The sequence below is a fragment of the Trichoderma gamsii genome (genome assembly GCF_001481775.2).
Source record: "Trichoderma gamsii strain T6085 chromosome Unknown Scaffold_21.2, whole genome shotgun sequence".
Lineage (NCBI taxonomy): Eukaryota > Fungi > Ascomycota > Sordariomycetes > Hypocreales > Hypocreaceae > Trichoderma > Trichoderma gamsii.
In genome coordinates this window covers 104,018-126,836 of record NW_020171358.1, presented here as the reverse complement: position 1 = coordinate 126,836, position 22,819 = coordinate 104,018, and the positions used below count along the sequence as shown (strand labels likewise).

Here is a 22,819-nt window from a genome sequence, read left to right as displayed (position 1 = left end):
CTATCGTACAACACATGAGCTTTGTACGGAGTTTTTGTTTAATCACCTCACGCACATATATAGGTATATGCTCTTTCCTTTCCTCCTTTTGTAGGGGAATCCATCCATTAGACATTGCATTATAAAAGGAAAAAGAGACAAAAAAAAAGACAGGAAACTGAAATTCGCATAGGAAGCGAGGATATTTGAGGACGCAAAGAGAAAGAATTAAGAAAGAAAAAAAGAAAAGAGGGTAAACAAAGTCAACAACTACCCTTGCTATGAAGCAGCTGGCTTATCCTCGACTTTGTCTTTGCTCTGCTCCTTTGGCCTTGAGGCGAGTGATGTTGAAGAAGCAGGTTTCTTGGCTGACGAGGAAAGAGTCGAGGTTCTTGTTGATGACGAAGAGCGTGTTGTCGAAGCGGTAGTTGATTTTCTTGTGACTGAAGGAGAGGACGGAGCAGCAGCAGCAGCAGATGAAGACACCTTTCTTGTTGTTGAAGCAGATCTAGCAGCTGAGGGGGTTCGCGTTGTTGACGTAGACCGTGCAGTGGGTGTTCTTGTAGTTGATGTAGACCGCGCTACTGAAGGTGTTCTAGTTGTTGAGGTTGATCTTGTAGTGGGCGTTCTTGTAGTAGATGCTGATCTTGCTGTTGAAGATGTCCTTGTAGTTGAAGTTGATCTCGCTGTTGTCGTTGTCCTCGTTGTTGACGTGGATCTTGCTGCTGAAGGTGTTCTTGTTGTCGAAGTAGATCTTGCCGTTGAGGTCGATCTTGCCACAGAAGGAGTCCGCGTCGTCGAGGTAGATCTCGCCGTTGACGAAGACCTTACTGTCGACGCGGACCTCGCTACCGAAGAAGAAGTAGATTTTGTTGCTGAAGAAGAAGAAGCGGAAACCTTTCTGACGGATGGTGAAGAGGACAAGGAAGAGGTGGCGGCGGGCTTCTTGGCCGAAGAGGAAGACGCAGCGGGCTTTCTTGTTGTTGACAAAGCTAAAGCTGCTGACTTTGACGCTTTGGCTTGAGGCTTCGTCTTTTCTTCACCCTGGTCTCGCGCTTTGTCCTCTTTAGAAGCAAGAGAATGCGAAGAATTTTGATCTTTGCTCTCTTTATCCCTGGTCGACTTCTTAGTATTCTCGTCCGATTGGGCGGACGCGTCTGGGGCGGGGTCGGGATCCGGGACGGGTTGTGAAGCAGTGACGCCTCCCTCTTTAGATATATGCTCACCCTTCTCGTTTGACTGTTCCTCCACTGCCTCTGGCTGTGCTTTTTTCTTCTCATCGGCATAGTCGGTATCGGTATCATTACTAAGGTTGTGTGCGGCCTCTTCCTCGTCCTCTTCCTTGACCTTTTCGAGCTCCTGTGGTACCTCGTGCTCAGACACTTCATCTTGGTCTTCAGCTACTTCCGCCTCTTTTGCGTCTGGCTCAGCCTCCTTGGTCTTTGCTTCGTCAACCTTTTCCTCAGCCTTCTTCTCCTCAACATCGGGCTTCTCAGCCTTGTCTTTCTTGGCCTCTGCTTCATCTTTGCTGGGGGCCTCTTCTTTGGGTTGCTCAGTCACCTTCTCAGCTTCTTCTTTCTTCTCAACCTCTGGTGCTTTGGTCTCTTCTGCCTTGGTCTCTTCAACCTTGGCTTCTTCAACCTTGGCTTCTTCAACCTTGGCTTCTTCAACCTTGGCTTCTTCGACCTTGGCTTCTTCGACCTTGGGCTCTTCAACCTTGGCTTCTTCGACCTTGGGCTCTTCAACCTTGACTGGTTCCTTAGCCTCCTCTACCTTGGCTGATTCCTCCTTCGTCTCGGCCTCTGGTTCTTTAGTCTCTTCGACATGGGTATCTTCTACCTTGGGCTCTTCGACTTTGGTCTCTCCTGCCTTGGTCTCCTCTGCCTTGGTCTCCTCTGCCTTGGTCTCCTCTGCCTTGGTCTTCTCTGCCTTGGGCTCCTCAACCTTGGGCTCTTCAATCTTGGGCTCTTCAACCTTGGGCTCTTCAACCTTAGGCTCTTCAACCTGGGACTCTTCCTCATTCTTCTCAGCCTCTGGCTCTTTAGTCTCCTCTACCTTAGTCTCTTCGACCTTGGCTGGCTCCTTGGCCTCTTCGCTCGCTTCTGCCTTCTCCTCCTTTGCCTCGTCCTTCGGCTCCTCCGTCTTCTTTCCGTGCACCTTCTCCCGAAGAGCGTTCAGGCGAAGCTCTTTAGCCTTTGCCGCAGCTTCATCGGCGACAGATCGCACAGACTCAACGCTGGCTCTCGGCATGGAACCAACCTTGGGCTCGGGAACGGGCCCAGGGGGAGGGGGAGGCGCAGCGGCAGCGGCAGGTGCATCAGCAGCAGCCTTTGCTTCAGCCGCCGCCGCCGCAGCCTTGGCCACAGCAGACTTCTTGACCGTCTTCTTCTTCTTGACCGGCTCTGGATATTTGTGCTCGATGTCGGGAATCGTGCTTTCGTCGTAGTAAATCTTGACGTGCTGCTTCAGCTCGCCATATTCGTTCCACTCTTCGATTTCCACGATATCCTATAGTTCCACAGTTAGATCAACAGCTGCGAGAAGGAAGACAGGGCAAATGATCAGAGGCAGAGAAATAATGCCGCCTACCCCTAAAACCAGCCCCTCCTGCACCAGCGCTGGAAACTTCCTCGCTCTGCCATTCTCGTCCTTGCCGGCTCGGCGGCCCCAAAGCATGCGCGCCTTTTCATCGGTGGCGATGTCGATGGCCTTGAACGGGACTTTGTTGGCGCGCAGAATCGTCTCGAGCCGCGAGGTCGCGGTGACGATGTGTGAGGAGCCCGCAGTCAGGGAGGTGTAGATGTACAGCGCGGGATCAGTCGAGTAGGACGCCATGATGCATGTGCGGTGCTCAGCAGAAAACAAACACGCAAAACGCTGGAAGAAGGAAAAGGCGGTTACAGAAGGTTAAGCGAAAGAATGGATGCGTTGGATTCGAGTATACAGATACAGGGCTGAGGGGTTGATGCTGATGCTGATGCTAATGCCGGTATCAGCTGTTACGATGGAATACAAAGGCCAGAGACAGAGCACTGGCTGTGGAGCATCACAAGAGATGGAAGCTACAGACAGTTGCAGTCGCAAGCTTGTGGGGGCGGGGTTCTGCTATATTCTAGTGGCTGTAGCAGCAGCCGCGGGACCGAGAGCGCTGTGGCGGGCAAAAAAGGGGTCGATTCCAGCGGGAAACTGTGATGGGCAGCGCTAAGCCGGGCCGTAATTTGGCCTGCAAGGGACCTGTAAATTGCAGCTTCGTTTTGGGCTTCGCACTGGACGCTTCTGGCACCACCACCATGTCGCGATTCTGGTGCCATGACGCATTTGGACATGTCTTTCCAAGACTGGATTCTTTGTAATTCGTATTCAATTATTGCGATTACAACTAGGTATTGATTTCAGCTCCGATGGAGGCAAGCTAGTCCGGTGGGCAGTTGGAAGAGGCATAATGAGGGTATCGGAGTTGAAACAGAACGAAACAATAGTTGGCGGCTAACAAGAAGCTACCTGAGGGTAAAACAACAAGCACTGCAAGGGCAATGCAGAGTAAACGCGATTAACTCAGCCAGATAAACACGCTTTGCACTAACAAAGAAACAAGAGAAGAAGAAAAACAAAAAACACAGCAAGATCGTCGGTTTCTTCAAAGAACAGTGCTTCTATTTATGGAATGCTGCTATTAATACCGCTGGTTCTGCCAAAGCTAAGATAGAGTATTGTGGCCTTAGTAATCCGAACCTGAGGCTTCCACGCGAGCTGAGAAAATAAACATGGACCAAAACACACCGCTTTTGGGCTTGCAAATTTATGGAGCACCACAGACTTCGCGCCGCCACCACAAGCTGGCCATGCCATGCAGGGAACTCCACCAAACGAAAATTCGCAATTGGGTGGCGTCGTGATTGCAACGCTGCCAGCTGGTCGTCCTAAAGCTGTAGCTGCCTTGGCAGAAGCTCAAGAGGTCCGAGTCAGCCCCCAAATTCGTTTGAGTCAGCCCTGCGTTGGCCACTCGTGCAGAGACTAACCGTCCAACACAGTATCAACAAAGGAGCGTCGACCGTCTTACAGGCCTCAGCGGGCGGGGACGTAAATTCTAATTGCTTGTGGGGGACGAATGGCCTGGGAACCCTCAATTTGAGTGCCCGGCCTCGTCTTTGGCGCCGCCGGTGTTTGGCTCGAGGCGCGCGCAAAGGGCTGAGGCCAGGGGTCAAACCCAAAGGTTAGGGGTCGAAATGAGGCCGCCCTTAATTCCCTGCACAGGCTTCGGGCGACATAAGCCTGAAACGCCCAAACGACCGTCCCTGACCACGGCTGCTAGCCCAGAGCCAATTTCGTGAGAGCACAGAGGGAGGGCAAGGCAAGGGCCCAAGCGGACAAGGCCCAAGCGGATGAGGGATTATGTGCGACAGCACACAGTGTTGGGCTTCGAGAAGCAAGATCCAATGGGAGAAAAGCCTCAAGTGAGAGCTATGAGAAAAGAAAAGTTTTCTTCTGCGCCCTGCTCGGAGTAATACCACTACCACGCCAACAATAGCTGCTGAGGTTGCATCAGTCCAGCGCTGCCGGCAGAGCATATCGAGCTCAGCACATGGCCAATCCCGGCTCGCAGATGTCAGAATAGCCCAGCGGAAAGGAGGGTCAATGGATCTAGGATGCGCTTCCGGAGCCATTTATGCAAGGTACCGCAGATGGCCAGTGAGATGCTGGCTCACGGTCCACCATCGGGTCCTTGTTGCGCGGCCGTGTCCAATCACAACAGGTGCCTGGATGCGCCAGCTTGTTACTCCTCCACAAGCCGCTCAATGGTCTGCGCCATCCCAGGCACACCGGTCTGGCTTCCTACGTGGCCGCTGCCTGGTGGAACTGTCAGAGATTTCCAGCCGGCAGACAGTCAAGACAAAAGGGAATCAGGCCCCTCCCGCTCTCGATTTCTCTTTTTCCTCTCATCACTCACCACACTCTCTTTAAATCCAACTACGCTGTCTAGACGACACTGCTTCACGCAAACCACCCTCTCTTACCAACCAATTTGCGCATATCAGCCCGGTGCTCTTTCGCCCAACGCCTTCATTCGGTAATCAACTTCACGAATCAAAAACCTCAAAACCATCAACATGCAGTTCTCTACGCTCTTCACTCTCGCCGCCGGCGCTGCCGTTGCCGCTGCTCAGAGCACCTCTACTCTGACCTCGACGACCACCTCAATTGTCACCATCACCCAGTGCCCTGAGACCGTCACCAACTGCCCTTACCGCACTCCTACCGCTCCTGCGACCACCAGCGAGGCTGTCACCACCTCTGCTGCTCCCACCACCTCGGCCGCTGAGACCACCGCTGTCCCGACTTCCAGCAAGCTCCCCATCTGGACTGTCTCCAACAGCACCTCTGCCACTGCTGCTGGCACCAACCCCGTCGGCACCACTGCTCCCACCACCATTGTCAGCGTTCCCGTTGGCACTGGTGCTGGCTCTGGCGCTGTTCCCACCGGCCCCTCTGGCTCTGGCGCTGGTGCTCCCACTGGCATCCCCTCTGTGCCCACCAGCGGCGCCGCCAAGATGGTCCAGTCCGGCTCCATCGTTGCCGCCGTGGCTGCTGTCTTTGCTCTGGCCTTCTAAGCTCGCAGCTCGCAACTCTGCTTGGAGCAACAACTTTTAGATATTCTATTCTGTCACTCTTTTATTTCACAAAAGAAATTTATTCTACGGGGAAGGACGTTTGGTGGCTTTTTTCAATCGGCGGATACAATGAAGGTGTGGATAGATTACGAATGAGTTTGGGTCGATACCCGGTGTTTTTCTCGGACTTCACTTCTACGCTCTGGACGAGCGGGCTGGTTGCTTCTTGACGAGCAGTCGTCGGAAGCACCAGATGGGCGCATGGATGCAGCAATGGGCAATTGGTTGCCCGACTGCGGCGAACGCTTTTATTCTTTTTCATTTGGGATCGGCCTTGGCCGGGCCGTCTTTTTGGGACGAGACATGAACAAAAAGCCTTTTTGATACCTTTGCATTTCAATAAAAATCCCACATTGTCATGATAATCTTGTGTTGCCTGTTAATTGCCAATTACTGTATGCGTGATTAGATTAAACTGTAAATGTAGACAATGAGCCGCTGCAGCCAACGCTATGGAGAATCTGCCCCATTGGGTTCTCTCTTTTTGGGTAGGAAGCATGTGAAAGTCTTGTCAATTTGATTGTTATTACATGGTAGATGTGATGTTTTATGGCGATACGTAACTTGCCGAGATGTCTGATTAACTACCTACCTACTTATGTAGGTAGTGGCAACAAAACTCCACGCCATCTCTAGTCCACCTGAGGCCCACCTCAGTTTCATCCACGCATTTCCGTATAAACATCAGATCATAATAGGGCTCAATGCAAATCAAGCCCCGAGACTAATCACTCCAATTGTAGGAACTTAATTCTCCTTTCACGTGCAAAATTTCACTTTTTTAAGCTTTCCCAGGGCAAATAAGGGGGCTAAAAGACTGGCTCTACCAATTAATCTAAAAGTATTTGTTGCCTTTGAACTTTTATCTATGATGCTATCCCACAACCGCTAAAAGCGACGATCAGTCTCCCCATCCCTTCTCTTCTAGACCATGTTTTTTCTTCTTCTCTCTTCCGCTTTTGCCGTGTTACCCATTTCTCTTTCTAAACTCGTTCTTGCTCAGCTCAGACCCTCGTCTTGAAAAGAAAATTCCGACGGCTAGTTTCTTTCTTCTATACCTAGGCACCTACTTTGCGTAACTCTCCAAACGCCGTTGTTTAGTAAAACCAGTAATTAATATTCGGACTTCAACTCCATATTCATGCAAGGAATAAAAAAATGGACCCCGAAAGTTTGACAGCCTGGAGACTTCTCCGAAGAAGAAGGGGAGAAAAAAACAACAGGGGGGGAGGTAGATGGGGCTGTTTAGACGAAATTTCCCTCTTTTTTCCCCTCATATTGGCTTTTGCTAAACTGCAAGTAAATTCCAACTTTTCTGCTCCACTACTCCGCTTTCCACAACTAAAAGAACACTTTCTCCCATACAGGGGAATATCCCTTCGCCGTTGCCTGCGGCCCGAAGACTCCTGGTAAGAGCATGGCAATTTTAAATCAGCTTTGCTGTGAAGGGAAAAGCTAGCATGAGTCAGTCGGTAAGGGTGGCATGGAGATACGAGTGGTTTCGACGCATGCGTGGGGTTCTAGGCATGACAATATTGATTTGCTTGTCTCAAGTATGGTAGGAAAACAAGGCGATGTTACATTATCATGATATCTCGGTGTATGTACATTAAAGCAATTAACAAGGGAGTGGAATGAGGCCAAGGAACCTGGCTTGTCTAAAGAAGATATCTCCAGCATTAGCTATCCTATATTGCATCTTTGTATTACATTGTCGAATGAGCTCGTTTACCACCCAGAGCAAACCAAATAAAAAAGAAAGGCTGAAAGAAGAAGAAAAATGCTACTGGCCGTTTCGTCATAACTCCTCTTGTTCGCGTCTGGCAACAGGGCTAGAGCGTTCCAACCGGTGCCGTGCTTGTGGCCTCATGACTAAGAATTGTAGAGGGAGAGAAGGCGTAAGTGAAAGAAAGTTCAAGAGGTTCGCCTAGTTCCGTGTTCGTCGTAATATCCATCGTGCTCCTTTATCGTATGTATGATCCTCAATGGATCCCCAAATTCCTCCACCACGTGCCTTTTGCAAGGCGCACGCATGTCTAGAAATTGCGTCAAGACGTTTAGTATGTCCGAGATTTCTATATATTCCAACCAAAGAAAAGTCGAGCAAGTAGAAAGAGAAAGAAAGAAACAAAGAAAGATAACCCAAAAGAAAATAAAGAATGAAGAAAAGAATTCAGAAAAAAGTTGGGCTAGATAGAGTATGCCAGCGGCAAAAGCAGAGGTAATCCACCGACTGGGATTTGCATCTTCCCCAGATGTTCTCGTAAACCACCCCTCTTTGCCCTGGAGCGCTCCTCTCGGCGTGTTCTTCAGAGTTCATGCACCCATGCTTGTTTTTTTAGACAAGCCTTGGCAGAGGGGTCCCCAAGGTGGACATAATCAAGCCAGCTTTGTGGTTCAGCGCATGTCTCGGCAGCGTTTTAATGGTCCTCGGGATTAACCGTATTGCTTCCTCTCATGCCAGTCCCACCAGGGCCCGCTCAATGGCCCTCCGTACCGAAAGTCAATTCTGCTTGACACGCACAGCCACGGGAGGGCGTCTCCTTCTCTCGCTCTGCCATGCCGTAATGAGAAGTTTGCCGGCGAGAAGGGCCAACGCCAACGCCGCTTTAGGAACATGGCTGGCCGTTGGCAACCGCGTAGGCGCACGCCGAACAGAGAGAGCAATTGGAGTCTGTCAAAAATGGGCAATCATGTGTCACGGCATGAGCGCATTTCTTGTTTGAGAATGACAGAATGCCGGGGGGGAGTGGTGTTCCATAGTCATAGGATACACGGGCGTCCCCTTCTATTGGCTCGTGTGATGGCGACAGAGGTGAAGTTGGTGGGTTGACTCGATGTAGGTCAGTCTCGGAAAAGGTTCTCATCTTGACAAACAAGGAAAAAAAAAGATATGATATGATAGGTCTTTGGGTTCTTAGCCGGATTGCTAAGTCGCCTTCCTAGTTCCAAGAGAATATAACAACTTGCGTGCAGAGTACACAGAAGAGACTTTTTGAACAACTATTCAAGTAGAAGGGGAACGTGTCAGGAAATTTCTAGACCGAGTGTTTGTGGGGGCAAAAGAACAAATAAGAAGTATCCAATGGGCTAGCAGCACAAATACCGAGAGACGTGTTGGCGACTTTGACTGAGATAATCTGGGATATGACTGGCTTTATTTAAGTTTCCACGAGCAACCCAGAACAACAACTGGCCCTTAATAACAGCAAATGGGAGTCAAGGGTATGTAGAAGGAAAGATTGGAGGCAGGGCACATGAGCACATGCCGGGGCGCTTGTATGAACAGCATACAGCAAGGCTGTTTGTTTACGTATGCTAATAACAGTAGCTCTTACGCAGCAGCAAGTAAATGGCAGTAGGGCTGAGAACATGGCAAGGCGTCAAAGCAAGTGACCAGGAGCGTGACTGAGAGCAGGGCTGGGAGTGGACTGGGAGTGTGATACAAGGTGAGAGGAGTGCGGTATGCAAGCACTGGGGGAATAAAGAGTGATGGAACTTGTCCAGCCTATGCCAGCTTTAGCATAGAAGGCCACGGTGTTGACAACCCGGTCCCTGGTATCTGAATCTGTGTGGGCGCGGTGTGTGGACATGGCTGTGCGTCTATGTGTAGGTATAGGTGTAGGTATAGGTGTAGGTGTAAGTGTAAGTGTAGGTGTAGGTGTAAGAACAATGAATCAGCGCGAGAGAGCGAAGGAGAACAGACGAGCGCCTGAGGCCGAGAGAGGCAAAAGAAAAAAAAATAGTGTGATGCGTGCATGAGAGTTTCCCGGGACCACACGCCCCTCCATCACGGCGTCTTTGTCGTGGTCGAACCACGCCTCTGTGACGTACCGCTGAAGCGGCTTGATAGAAGGGAAATTAGGAATATAGGTGCCTGGAGGGAGACGGATCCGGGCCTGTGGTTGATTATAATGGGGTAGCAGGATTATTCCGAGCTAGAGACAGGGTTGGCAGCAGCCTTTTCGATAAGGGTGTTCAGCTCATAAATGCTGTTGCCAAATACGTACATGCGAGGTATCAGTGCATGTTGCCCATATGTTGGGCGATGCTCGTGATGTGACAAAATGGGTTCTAGTCACCACCCCTCCTCGTGCTCCCCTCTTTTCGGGAGGCCTATTTGTGTCTGTCGCCAGATAGAGGCACATTCTCCCACTCGGGCGCCTTTTGGATGGCCCTCGATTTCTGACAGACGGTGGTACATCTCGGCCAAAGCAGGTCCTGCAGACTAGCTGCATATACGTCCGTCACTCATGGACGAGACAGTTGACGGTGTGGCGCCGTGGTGAGTACAAGAAGCTTTACATGTTGGGTCACGTTCGTAGGAGCTTGTCATCAATGCCAAAATCCTTAGATTCCATAGCCACCAAGCGATCCCGAGCTAAACCGCGAAGCAAGTTGCCTCACCGGGCTGGCCATATTAGGAAGGGCTGGGTCCCCATAGGTAGATCAAGAAGGGGTAGCCTATGCTGAATGGTCTGCCCAAGTATGGAGAGACGACGCCGTGGCACTGGCTGTGGCTCGCCTGCTTCGGGCGAGGATGGGTGGTGGTAGCTAAAAAGTAATTGGATATCGATACTCCGTCGCCGGCCAATGGGATGCCATGCACATAGTCAGTGAAGGGTCCTGGACAGCCTAGTTCGACAGCGCTGTCGATTCAGAACACAATCCGAATATGCCACGGATAGCCCGACCGAGAGCCGGCCGAGGAATATGGAGCAGAGGCGCCAAAAGAAAGTTCTAGCGAGACAGGCACAGAAGGATTCCTCGTCTTGCCGAGCCGACAAAAAGTTCGGTGAAGTTGGTAATAGCGCGGCGCGAGCTCCGTCAGGCTCCTCCAATGAAGGCAAAAGGATCAACCAACAATCCTCACAGCCGCCTGCAATTGCGATCTGAGACAAATACCAGGGGGCTGATTGTACACTTGTACGATCAGATCTATTGACCAATGTGCAGTGCGCTTTAGCTAGCATGAAGCGTCTTTCTTTCTGAACGTAGTCGCTGCCTGCCCGCGTTTAACCTAATCGAGGTGGAGGTAGCGGTTCGTGAGGTATCCAAGGGATCCGGACATAAGATGACCGTACGACATGAAGTATATACCTGCAAAGTGCTCGTATACTGTGTGAGCCAATGGCGTTATCTCTCCTCATCTCTCCCTCAAATGGGAGAGGCTGGGACAGGCTCTGCCTTCAGCTGTGCTTATCCTGGGCTGGAGAGGTTCGATTCTCGCCCTCGGGACCGACAATCGATGCTACCTACTATTGGGCATGTTCCCGGTGGATTCTGACAGGCTTCGGGCTTCTTCAACGATGGCTCTCCGCAAAAAGTGACCCCCAATCCAAAGGCGGAACCGCCGTCGCATTGCATGTTTCACACCCACGCAGCCGATTATCGTTTTTGCAGAAGCGATGCTGCAGTACGGCTGGGGGTAGGGAAAAAGACTGGGACGAGGCGATGTGGCGTAGAAGCAGGAGAGAAGGAAGGAAGAAGAAGGATCGAAAAGGGGAACTGACCGCAAAACCGCGGGATACAGCGCCCAGAATCCAGAGCACAAAGTCAGAAATCAGAAGTCAAAAGTTAGAGATGAGAAGTCATCAAAGTGCGAAGTTGAAGATCGGAGGAGAGTCGCCGGTGGTCCGGAGTGGCCAAGCAACTGACTCTGATGACGACACAGCATGATGGATGTCTTTTGAGCGGCCGCAGCTGCCAGATGATGAGGCTTGGCATGCGCTTTTAATAGCGTCAAAAGACAGAATGCGCTGAGCTACGAAGTATTGGGTAGGTATTGGGGTCTAGTTAATGCCTGAAACGGCTACCTGCCTCTACTTTGCGAATGGGTTGTGTGAAAACGGCAGTAGCAACGCGCTGTAGACGGAAGGCTGCTCGACTAAGCAAAAAGTGAGGCAACTGCGTCTTATTTGAGTATATGCCGTATCGCTGGGAAGGCGCTCCGGCTCCCATGGACCATGCTCTCTTTGGCTGATTGATGACTCAAAGCCCAAACACCAAATTGCTGCCCTGACTCGGCACCTGAGCTTGGGATTGAGTTGGATGTTTAGACGCCCGAGGATTCGCGACGACCGCGGGTTCTGGCATTCTGGCATTCTGGCATTCTGGCAGTCATCATCTCTGCTTTGTGCTTATGCTGGATGCACGCCAACATCGGACGACGAGGCTTGTGACCAAACTACGACCAGCTGGTACTAGAGCCTGCGGGTGGCTTCAGTTCTGGGCCAGGCTGTCGGTACCAGCAGAAGGCGGTTTGCATATCCAGTTCCATTTGAGATGCTGTACCTGTCTTAGTGCGCCGGTCAACGCGCGCTGATGCGAGAAGCACATCGTCAGCTACCCGGACCCCTGCGCCTCCTCTGATCATCCTCCAACTTGTAAACAGATGCGGGCGTTTGCGTTGATCTACGGCATTGCCGCGTTGCCGCGATGTCGGTCCCAACACCGACACCAACACCAGCACCAGCACCAACACCAATGCCAACGCCGGCGCCGGCGCGGATCGAGGCATGAGCGTTGAGAACAAGGCTAGCCAACGGGGCTACTACACATATCGGACCCAAGGCTGTACTGTGAGCATGCAAATCGCAGCATTCCGTAAATGTCCGAGTTTGCGAGCAGCTTGAGACGATTCGGGCAGCATAATGCTGATGCTTTGATCAACAAACGTCGCCGGCCGGGACGGATTCGTGCCGTGTTTTTGCAACTCGTGCCCGCCATCAAAATACGCATTTGGTGCTCTATGTTATATGATTGGACGGGCGATTACTGACTCGGGCCATTCAAACAAGGATCATCCTGTCTGCGCCATTCAGGGTCACTGGCACCGGCACACAAACGCCCTCCGCATCTCACGACATAAACAGGTTTATAGGCGCGGAGCAACACCTTTCACTCTCGACGAGTCCTGTTTATGGAGAAATTTGGCTAGCTAAGAAAAGGCATCTTTGGAACAATGTGTTCAACGAAAGTGGCAAACACCGACAACACGCCTGCATGCATATGTTCGTTCCTCCTTCTTGCCTCACATTGTCATGTTAGTCGTTCTGCTGAAACATCGCCAAATAAGTACCTATTCGAACAACACCCCCCAACAGCCCAGAAAACAGACGAGGCTAAGGTGCTGACCATAGCCCCAGTTCACTTTAGCGAGGATGCCGCCCACCTGCCGTCACGGCTGTCGCCAGGGTTCCCGCCGCCATCGCCACCGCCGTAAGAGCAGATCTCCGGATCCCGAACTGCCGTTTTCAGTGTGGGTAGCAAAGAGAGATTGATCCCTTCTCTCTATTCCGTACTATTTTCGCTCTTTCGCCATACTTCCGCGATTCTTGCAGATCCAAGATGTTGAGCAGTACACGGGTGCTAGCGTGCTGCCCTGGAGCTTGTATGCATAATCAAATTACCTGCAGATGCTAATAATGGAATTAAGCATTACCGTCCCATCCCGGTAGTGGTCGCACTCATCTACTTCTTGTGTTATGTTGCTGACTCTGCCTCCAAGGACCCCATGATCTGTCTCAACATATTTCTTAGCGTCTCCTAACAGTGGCTGTTGCTGCTGACTGCTTCTAGAGCCTCATGGATGCACTTACGGTAAAGACTTGTGTGGAGACATAGGTCCCAATTGCGTTATTCTGAGAGGTTTGCTGCTAGCCGTCATCATTGCTGTCTTCTCAAATCATTTCGTGATGTTATAGATCAATATAGACGACGTCACTTCTGCCTCAAGCTGCAAAAGGCAAAGGGAAAGCTAGCCAACTCATCCGGCCGTTTACCGATAATTCTGAGATAGTTAACGTGGGCGACGTATCTTGCCTGCGGGGGCCGATACCCCAGCCTTGTCTCGTATGCTGACTTAGATCTTCTAACCACAGTAGGTAGAGATTCAGCATCTTGTGCGACCCTACCTTATATGGATAATATGCGAACATGTCTCGGCAGTTCCCAACAGCATAGCTCTTTTGATCATGCAGAAAATGTCTATGCAAATGCAACACCGCCAGTGGTTTTGCACGCTTAATTTAGTCGTCCTTGACAGTTGGATTGACCACTCCTCATTCAGCAGATCTACCCCTGACGCCACCGTTCAGTTTTTCAAATCATCTAGCTTCTTGTTCTATATCCTGGTCAGATCACGAAGGATCGGGCTTAACGAACCGCTCTGGCAGATGATACAACCAGCGAGCATACTAATGCATTATAATGCTATAAAAAGCCATCACGACGAATCAGCCACAGGAAGATGAGGAGGATTCAGATAACAGGGATTGAGGCTCTGAACAGTCTAACTAGAAAATCGGACATTGAGAAAGCTTCGCAATATGGCAACTTCCTGGGCTACTCAAATGAGGGATACTACTGGCAATGTCTCGGCAAAGCATTTTATCGGCAAACATTAATTATAGTACATCTATTACGCGCAGACTAGCCTCGATGTAAGGATAAAAACCCCGTGGGATTTCGATGGTGAAAGTCGCCGTGGTAAAACCCCATCATCAGGTCTCATTGTATCACTAATCCATCGACAATCTGACATGCATTTGAGGTGGCCCAGATGGGCGACCGTCCTTATGCACGGCTGGACCAACACGCTTGTCATAGCCTGAGCCGCACCATACAAGTACTACTCACCCATGCTACATACATTCAATCCCCGACTTTGGTTACTCATCTCACGCCCTCCCCAATTGGGTCCAGATCAGGTGAAGTTAAACTATGCACGAATATGTTAACTTGATGCTAAACTCTCAATGTTTCCTCACCAGCGCAACGTTATTGGTTGAGGTTGAGAGGCTCAGCCGACTTGTACCGCCACACGGGACTGATGCTCTTGCCTCGTCTTTTTTTTACCGTTCGAGGTAAATGGCTCAATTAGAAGAAGTGGCGGCTTTACAAGATTACAGTTTCGGATATGGAGTACTATAGAACAGTCGAAGATACTCTCATTTACCCGATACTGCAAGTCTACTCCGAAAGCTTAACGTTGACTGAGGCCAGATCGAACTACCGACATGTGTAGGTTGATACCATACGCATGATGTCCTCAGACATGGGATTGCTGCCCAAAATGGAGTACCATTGTTTGGCTGTCCTCATGCTTGGAAGAATAATGGAATCTCTGTATTGCCACTTTGATTTAAGCGGCTTGGTCTGTACACTTTTGCGCATATCCTCTCAAAGGCGGGCATTAAGACTGTCAATGCTTCTTTGGTAATGCATCGTTACCTCTACAAATTGAAGCCGTTCTCGCGCAATTCGCCTATTTACTGCCGGCGGCCGCCCTGTTTCAGAGTTTCACAAGCGCGACTGATAGACAACAGCCAGTGCTGCTGATAGTCTTGTTGCGAGCCGCCGCTCATATGTTTCCAAATAAAGCTACCCGTCCCGTCCGTCGTCTCCGAGGGACTACGTAATCGCCCTTGCCGCGCGCGATGGTGGGAAAATCTTCCTGACTCCCGGGCTGATGCTTATCTTGTTACTACTCTGAAGCGCTGGGCTTGATTTTATGCTCGCTTCTCACCACCGCCTTCAACTAGCTCTCGTACCATATCGGCGAAGCTTGTTGCATCAGTCTACCTGGAAACAATGATACGCTTTTCAAGCATGCCCTTGAAATTTGGCTCTGCGCGCCATCTCCGCAAGCCAACTGGATCTATCAAAGAGTGGCTCGTGCTGCTATTGATCACATGCTAGTGCGTTGCTGCGTCTCGTATTTTGACCTCATTTCTTGTTTCGAGTCATGCTGGCAGCTCGCATTGAGCGAGCATGACATATGGCTTACAGAAGGAAACGGAAAGGGACAAGGGAAAAAAAGCAGGATTAACAAAAGTAATTGCGAGGCTGAGAAGAGGGTAAGTCAGTATGCTCTTACACCCATGCACTCGCTTGCCGAATGCAGGCTCTTACGCCGGCGGTCGTCAATTATCGCTTATATAATTGCTGACTATTTGACACAATCCGTGACAAAGAGAGTAATACGGGATAGGAGGGTAATACGACCTTGTATGGAGGAGTTATAAGGTACTAATTTGGATATACTCGCAAGATATTTGCGGTTCCTCTCTCTCTCGGCCAAGTGAAAAAGAGAAAACAAGGATCCCGAGGATATCACCCGGGGAAACTGTGACAAGATCGAAAACAAACATGATATCCAGGCGAAGAAAAACACCAATGACGGATCTCTGATTCGTAGACTGGGCATCTTTGTTCACCGTGATATCTGCCGGGCAGTCGTGCTTTGCCACTCTGCTGGCTCCGCTGCGGCAAAGTGAGATATCGAGTGATTACAAATCTACACAAAAACATCAGCTTTCCTTGATGTCGAATCAATGACTGTGCTCGTTTCATTATCACAGATCGTGTGACTCTATTATTGGCCTGAAATGGAGCCATCTTTCAGCTCCTGTGGCCTAAATGCCGGGATCAATACTCGGGTCCGAAGAAGCTGGCCTGTACTGCATAAATACAGCGCGAGAGTTGCCTATTTCGGGCTTGTAACAAGATGGCGTTGGCATAATACAAGGCTTCGTTAGGCGGGAGGAAACACAGTTTGATAGTACGAAGCCCTACGCCGCGCTTTGCTTTGCTGATGCCATCCGGGCCGTGCCCCGGGAGAGGGGTTGAGGCACACCCTCCTTGCTGCCGGCAGAGTCAACGCCTCTGGAATGCAACGGTGTGCATAAAAGAGCGGAGCATGATCGCCCGCTTGCTAGCTTTCCTAGGAGCCTCAATATCCGGAATCCGGGGATGAGGGGGTTTAGCGAGGATCTTCAGGTCTATGAGTCCTAGGCTAGGATGACACAATGTTGATACCGTTATCTATATCTTTTGATGCCTGCATCATGGGCAAGCCTTCATGCATTGGCACAATATTGACTAGTGCCCCGGATAGTGAGCGTCTGTGCGGAAATCTGACAGGATGCGGCCGACTCCGGGCGGGAAATGGGAACCGGACGGTATCAACGAGGATCCTCAGATTTGGTTGGCTGGCAATGAACGGCTGAATGGGGAGTTGTCACCAAAGATAAAGGAATCCCGGTGGCCTCACCGGGGTGTGTGTCCCTTCTATCACAAGACCTCTCCGAACTCCGAGCCAGCTGTTTCCTAAGGGCGGATTGCCTAGCCACAATTCGAGTGGTTCATGATGCTACCCTGCTTGGGGGTGATATGACTGGGGGTTTAGAGGAATGCGTGTTTGTACATCAGCTGGACCAGAAAAGATGTGCCGTTGCCTCAAAACGGATATTTCCATGAGAAAAACACTTTGCGTTTTTTACAACAGAGGTGAGGTGTGCATTGATATCGTATTCAGAATGTCTCCATCTCGCGATGGGCTGTTCATTATCCGATCCATGAGGGGAAGAACCGTTCGGAAATAGGTAGGCTTACTTGCGTATAAAGGAATTTGACCAGGTTGAAAAGAGCCTCGTGACACACACAACTTATCTTGACAGGAGAGAGGGTTTGGAAAAGCTGACGCCATTACCACACAATCTCTTTCTTTTCTCCTCTTTTTCTTTCTTTTTCGTCTACCAGCGTATCGGTATGAAGACAAGGTAGGAGTATCAATAGCAAAAAAGGAACCCCTTGCGACTTCAGACCTGCCGAAGCAGGGTTTACAGATTAGTCGTAGCTTGGCGAGTTTGCGTATATCAACGGATAAAACCTGTTGAAAGGAGGTCACGAGAAGGAAGATGGAGTATCTCCTGCAGGATACTAACACGGATGTCAGTGTGGGATGAATAGTAATAGAAGAAGGGAGATGGTGAACCTTGATGGGTTAGTAGTAGTATCTGGATGGGCAAGTTTTGTCTCGCAACTTGCACTTGATAACGTGGTACCTTACTGATAGTCCAAGTACTGCGTTCTAAGGTATAAGCGGCGGCGGGCTTGCAGAGACGGGTTTCTCGTCCTGGTTCCAAACGCTGATGGAAGGCGTCATGATTAGTGTAAGCAATATGTCTGTGACGCCGTGATTTTTGGGAGCTGGTCTCTCTCTCTCTCTCTCTTTTTTTCCTTCCTCCATTTTTTAAGATTCTACATGGCATGGCATGGCTAGGCGAGGTGGGCGGTTGACAGCGATCGGTTTTGCAGATGCTTATCGACGATGAGTGGCATGATAAGGACGGATAGCCTAACTCAATGGGGCATCTTGCTCACTGTTGCGTTTGTTGCCTCGGCGCGGGAAGAGCTTGGCGAGGAGCTGAAAAGTTGCAGCGTGTGAGAAGACGATTCCTGCACATCAACGTCACCACCTGCAATGGATAGACACAGCACAGCCAGCCACAAAGAGAGCAGATTGCTCGGTATATGCAGACCCATCATGGATAGATAGAGAGTTGAAGAAAAGGGGGGGAGTGGATAGGCAGTGCTCTTAGCGAGCGCATCTCAGCCGGCAACTGCGCAGCACTGAGGGGTTCATGCGGAGCTGTGTGGACGCAGACGCGTTTCTCTCTCTGTTTATTCGAGGTGAGGTGAGCTGTTTCAGTGCCCGAGTCGTTTGCAATCTTGTGGCGTCAGCTGGAGCTGCGTTAGCGCTTCTGCTGCAGCGCTGCGCCAGCTGCTATTCCTCGGCAGCGCGCCACTGCTGCGCCGCAGATACGGCTCCCAGCCCGCCCGGCCGCCTAGACGCTGCTGCCCCTCACCGCCCCTCCGCTAAGCAAGCCAAGCTCAAACAACGGGCTCTTTTTTTTTTCTTTCCCCTCCCTTGGAAACGGAGAGCAGAGATACGAAAGGACGAGCAATTGTGATAGCAGATCCCAATTGGAAGTGGTACCAGTTCGAGTGGAGGTACTTTTTTTCTGCCCTCTTTTTGCTCCACCGCTTTTGGAGGGGCCAACAAGAGGACAGAAGTCCAAGTTTCCTGCCCGCCTTTGTTTTGCAGTTCTGTCACCAACACACCAACCTTTTTTCTCTTGACCGTTCTTCTACCGCCAATTGGTTTTGGCAACAGAACGTCGTCAAGATGTCCAAGCCCACAAGTGTGACGGGCAGTGAGAGCGAGTTTGAGTTCATTGAGACTCCCAAGCCCACTGCCCCTACTTTTGAGAAGGATGAGGACTGCGGTGTCCGCACCACCAAGGTATGATTTCATTTGATTGCATGACAAGTTCTTGGCGAAGCTCCCCCTAGGATGTATGTAAAAGAGAGAGAAAGGAATTGCTTGCTGCTGCTGCTGCATTCCTTGCTCTTCACTCTGCATACATTCATTCTTCCAAAGCCTCTCCAATTGCCCTCTTAGAAGACCAGTGAGCTGATTGCTTGTCCCTTTATCTAGTACCCCTCCATCAAGAATGCTCCCCTTCCAGCTGATGGACCAGGCTCCGACTCCTTCAACAACAAGATCCTGTTCTCCATCCTGTTTGGCGTTCCCTTCTGGCTGAAGTGGAAGGTTGGCGGCGGCCTCAAGACCTTCATCTTCTTCGCCATCCTCTTTGATCTGCCCATCCTGGCCGGCTGGTGGCTTGTTGTCTCCGCCATCTCCCCCCGCAAGAACACCAAGGCCAAGTACCCCGGCCGTCCCGTCGAGTACTACCTCGAGTTCAAGAAGGAGGCCGACCGCCAGAAGTACCATGGCACCAACAAGATCCCCATGGAGACCTTCCACGAGATGTACTTTGACGGTGACGTCGACTTCAAGGGCGACTGCCTCGAGGTCCTCGAGTACCGTCACGACTGGGCCAGCTTCCGCTTCACTGTTAGCCTGATCAAGTACTTTTTGCTGGGCATGATTCCTGAGCTCATCATGCACACTCGTTCTCAGGGTAAGCCTCTCCTACACCAATTGACAAAACAAACAAAAGAGTAAATATGTGCTAACATGCTTCTTCCACGTAGATGAGGAGCAGGTCCGAGACCACTATGATCGCGGTGATGACTTTTACGGCTGGTTCCTCGGTCCACGCATGATCTACACCTCTGGTATCATCTCTGACATCAACTCTGAGGAGACACTCGAGCAGCTCCAGGACAACAAGTTGACTGTTGTCTGCGAGAAGATTGAGCTCAAGAAGGACGAGAGATTGCTGGATATTGGCTGCGGCTGGGGTACCCTCGCCCGATTTGCCAGCGAGAACTATGGCGCCAAGGTCACCGGTATCACTCTTGGTCGCAACCAGACCGCCTGGGGCAACAGCGCCATGCGCAAGGTTGGCGTCCCCGAGGAGCAAAGCAAGATTCTCTGCATGGACTACCGCGACATTCCCGTTCCCGAAGGCCGCTACAACAAGATCACCTGTCTTGAGATGGCCGAGCACGTCGGTGTCCGTCACTTTGGCAGCTTCCTCACCCAGGTCTACAACATGCTTGATGACGATGGTGTCTTCTTCCTGCAGATTGCTGGTCTCCGAAAGGCTTGGCAGTACGAGGATCTGATCTGGGGTCTGTTCATGAACAAGTACATCTTCCCCGGTGCCGATGCTTCTACTCCTCTTGGCTGGGTCATTGATAAGCTGGAGGGTGCTGGCTTTGAGGTCAAGAATGTCGATACCATCGGTGTTCACTACTCTTCTACTCTCTGGAAGTGGTACCGCAACTGGATGGGCAACCGCGACAAGGTTGAGGCCAAGTACGGCAAGCGATGGTTCCGCGTAAGTCTAGATTGTCAGCTATAGAAAGAAATATTGTTTATACTAATCGTCGTCACAGATTTGGGAGTACTTCTTGGCTTACTCCACCATCATCTCTCGCCAGGGCTCTGCCACCTGCTTCCAGATTGTACTGGTCAAGAACATCAACTCCACCCACCGAGTTGAGGGCATCCCTAGCCAGTTTAACCTGTCTGGAGCTTACGACAACTCTGAGGCTGACATCAAGGCTTGGGGCGCCAAGAACAACGTCATCTCCTCCACTGCCTTTACTTCTTAAGTGGGCAGAGAAATGGTGACGATTGTCTCTCTATAGACTGAAACTTTCAAACCGCTGGTTTTCTCTTTTGGACAGATGCATTGAGATTTTCTTGTCATTGGGTGACGTTAATGGTGTCTTGGAGCCTTTTTCCCTTTTTCATCTAGAGCTAGAGAATGAATGTCTGCTGGTTCTTATGGGAGCTGGTTTAGGTTGGGGGCGAGGAGTTGTTTTAATGACAGTCACGACATGACCTTTATGTTTATGAATGGTTATGGGACAAGAACAAAACGGATAAATAATGGAATGTCTGGGGGACTAAGGGTATTGAAAAAAGAAGACTGCAAACTTTTTGTTGTCACCAAGGGGTGTGCATGAGTTTTGCAGGATTTAGTATGAATAGAATGAATGAACCTTAAAAGGAAAAAAAAAAGATGTTGCTCATATTGTGGGGGCTTGCAGCTTGTTCGACGTTAGCTGACTCTTAATCTTGATGAATTGCTACTTTAAGCGAAAGTGTATGGGCAATCATATATGGCAAGTGTATGTGAACAAATGTGGTTGATTGTCAGTAGTTAGCAGAGTTGGAACATATTTTGCTTCACATGACATGTTGCCCGCTTGGAGGGCCAGTCAGATTCTTAAATTATTCCACAGCCCGGCTTACACGGCGCACTGGTTACTCTTTTTGCCGTCCATTAAATTGATGCTTACGAGGGGATTATGAGATTCGTGCAGTAAAATGGGATGGATGGATGATGGCTGGTCCGGTAGGTGCCGCTCTTAGCCGCCTGTGATGACGGTGGTTTTAGAGCCGAGGCGTTTTTGGTATCGATAAGGGTGCTGGACGTTGAGCTTTGAATATCACCAGCTAGGTAGGTACTTGTAGCTTAACTCAACTCAACTCATAATCTTCACCGAATCATTTTACTTTATCAATATTAACACGTATAAGTCAATTTCATTCAGATTCATCTTTGCAATGCAACCCAGAGGCTCGAGAGTGGCAGGACCACTCCTCCGTATAAATGCCATCTCATCACAGCTCTCAGCATCATCCTCATCGCACCCGTTCTCAACATCATCCTCATCCAACTACACCCCCGTCAACCCCCAAGAAATGAAATCCCGCCCACCAAAAATCATCCGCGACTACCTCACCCCCATGCCCTCCCACCTCCTCACTACCACGCTCTCAGACCTCCTCCACGCAGCACGACCACCATCTTCTTCGGTGCTCATGTCTTCGGAGAGACATCTTCCGCAGGGCCACCACTTGGTGTATTTCCCGCTACAGACGGCGGCGAGCGAGTTGGCCTTTGACGGGGCGGATCGGGATCATGCGCCGAATGGGGAGTTTACGAAGAGGCTTTGGGCTGGGGGGGAGGTGCGGTTCAAGAGTGATGAAGGGTTGGTGCTGGATGGGAGGGCGTGGGTGTGTGAGGAGGCGATTGGGGATGTCAAGGTGAAGGGCGGCGGGAGGGCGGATGAGAAGGTGTTTGTGGATTTGTGGAGGCGGTATGGGCTTGGGCATGAGGTTGGAGAGGGGGGGGGGTGGGATGTTGAGGAGAGGAGGACGTTGGTGTTTATGCGGAAGGGGGAGGATGAGGAGGGGGAGGCTGCGGCTGTTGCTGCTGCTGCTGCAAGAGTTATCAAATGTGAGTGCCATAACAAACAATCTTTCATGATGAAGATTGGAAAGATTTGAAAGAAGAGAAGCTGATGCTAAAGGACTGTTTATAGACCCTCACCCCCCTACACACTCCGTCTCCATCATCCCCACGCCTTCCCATCTCTTCCACTTCTCGGCACTCACCTTCAACGCGCACTCCATCCATATCGACCCCGGCTATGCGAGATCCCAAGACGGGCACAAGACGATCCTCGTGCACGGGCCGTTGACGCTGGCTCTTATGCTGCGCGTGCTCAACGACCATGTTGCTGCTGCTGGTGCTGATGCAAAAGGAGGGGCGGTAAAGTCCATTGGGTATAGGAATTATGCGCCGCTGTATGTTGGCGAGAAGATGACTGTTTGTGTGAGGCGGGTGAGGGAGGTTGGAGAGGAGGAGGAGTGGGATGTTTGGGTGGAAGGGCCGGAGGGGGGGATGGCGGCCAAGGGGAGTGCTGTGGTGGATGCGAGGAAGATGTAGGACCGGAAATGATTGATGATAAAGATATGTTTGTATAGTATATGCAATGAATTTTCCATCTCTTTCATCTTTATAAATTTTCACCATTATATGTATATGTATATGCATGCATCTGTATGAGCATCTTAAAAAACCAACCCCCTACATGAATTTTAAATTTCCTCTTCC

At 50.6% G+C, this 22,819-nt stretch overlaps 6 protein-coding genes across 6 annotated transcripts; 5 read left to right on the top strand and 1 right to left on the bottom strand.

The window, feature by feature from the left end:
• Window positions 1-258: 258 nt before the first annotated feature.
• On the bottom strand, window positions 259-2,814 carry TGAM01_v206251 (hypothetical protein; the record flags this gene model as incomplete). Its single annotated transcript, XM_024549834.1, has 3 exons — window positions 259-310; window positions 992-2,487; window positions 2,569-2,814. The coding sequence occupies 3 exons, from the start codon at window positions 2,812-2,814 to the stop codon at window positions 259-261; spliced, it is 1,794 nt and encodes a 597-aa protein (XP_024405398.1).
• Window positions 2,815-5,087: 2,273 nt separating this feature from the next.
• On the top strand, window positions 5,088-5,588 carry TGAM01_v206250 (hypothetical protein; the record flags this gene model as incomplete). Its single annotated transcript, XM_018808836.1, has 1 exon — window positions 5,088-5,588. One exon carries the CDS (start codon window positions 5,088-5,090, stop codon window positions 5,586-5,588), a length of 501 nt encoding a protein of 166 aa, XP_018657935.1.
• Window positions 5,589-14,211: 8,623 nt separating this feature from the next.
• On the top strand, window positions 14,212-14,532 carry TGAM01_v206249 (hypothetical protein; the record flags this gene model as incomplete). Its single annotated transcript, XM_024549833.1, has 2 exons — window positions 14,212-14,359; window positions 14,423-14,532. 2 exons carry the CDS (start codon window positions 14,212-14,214, stop codon window positions 14,530-14,532), a joined length of 258 nt encoding a protein of 85 aa, XP_024405397.1.
• An 811-nt stretch (window positions 14,533-15,343) lies between these two features.
• TGAM01_v206248 (hypothetical protein) lies at window positions 15,344-15,676 on the top strand (the record flags this gene model as incomplete). Its single annotated transcript, XM_024549832.1, has 2 exons — window positions 15,344-15,508; window positions 15,626-15,676. 2 exons carry the CDS (start codon window positions 15,344-15,346, stop codon window positions 15,674-15,676), a joined length of 216 nt encoding a protein of 71 aa, XP_024405396.1.
• Window positions 15,677-18,621: 2,945 nt separating this feature from the next.
• On the top strand, window positions 18,622-20,522 carry TGAM01_v206247 (cyclopropane-fatty-acyl-phospholipid synthase; the record flags this gene model as incomplete). Its single annotated transcript, XM_018808837.1, has 4 exons — window positions 18,622-18,738; window positions 18,934-19,420; window positions 19,494-20,245; window positions 20,304-20,522. The coding sequence occupies 4 exons, from the start codon at window positions 18,622-18,624 to the stop codon at window positions 20,520-20,522; spliced, it is 1,575 nt and encodes a 524-aa protein (XP_018657936.1).
• Window positions 20,523-21,483: 961 nt separating this feature from the next.
• TGAM01_v206246 (hypothetical protein) lies at window positions 21,484-22,651 on the top strand (the record flags this gene model as incomplete). The annotated part of the gene is made up of 2 exons (XM_018808838.2): window positions 21,484-22,159; window positions 22,245-22,651. 2 exons carry the CDS (start codon window positions 21,484-21,486, stop codon window positions 22,649-22,651), a joined length of 1,083 nt encoding a protein of 360 aa, XP_018657937.2.
• Window positions 22,652-22,819: the final 168 nt, after the last annotated feature.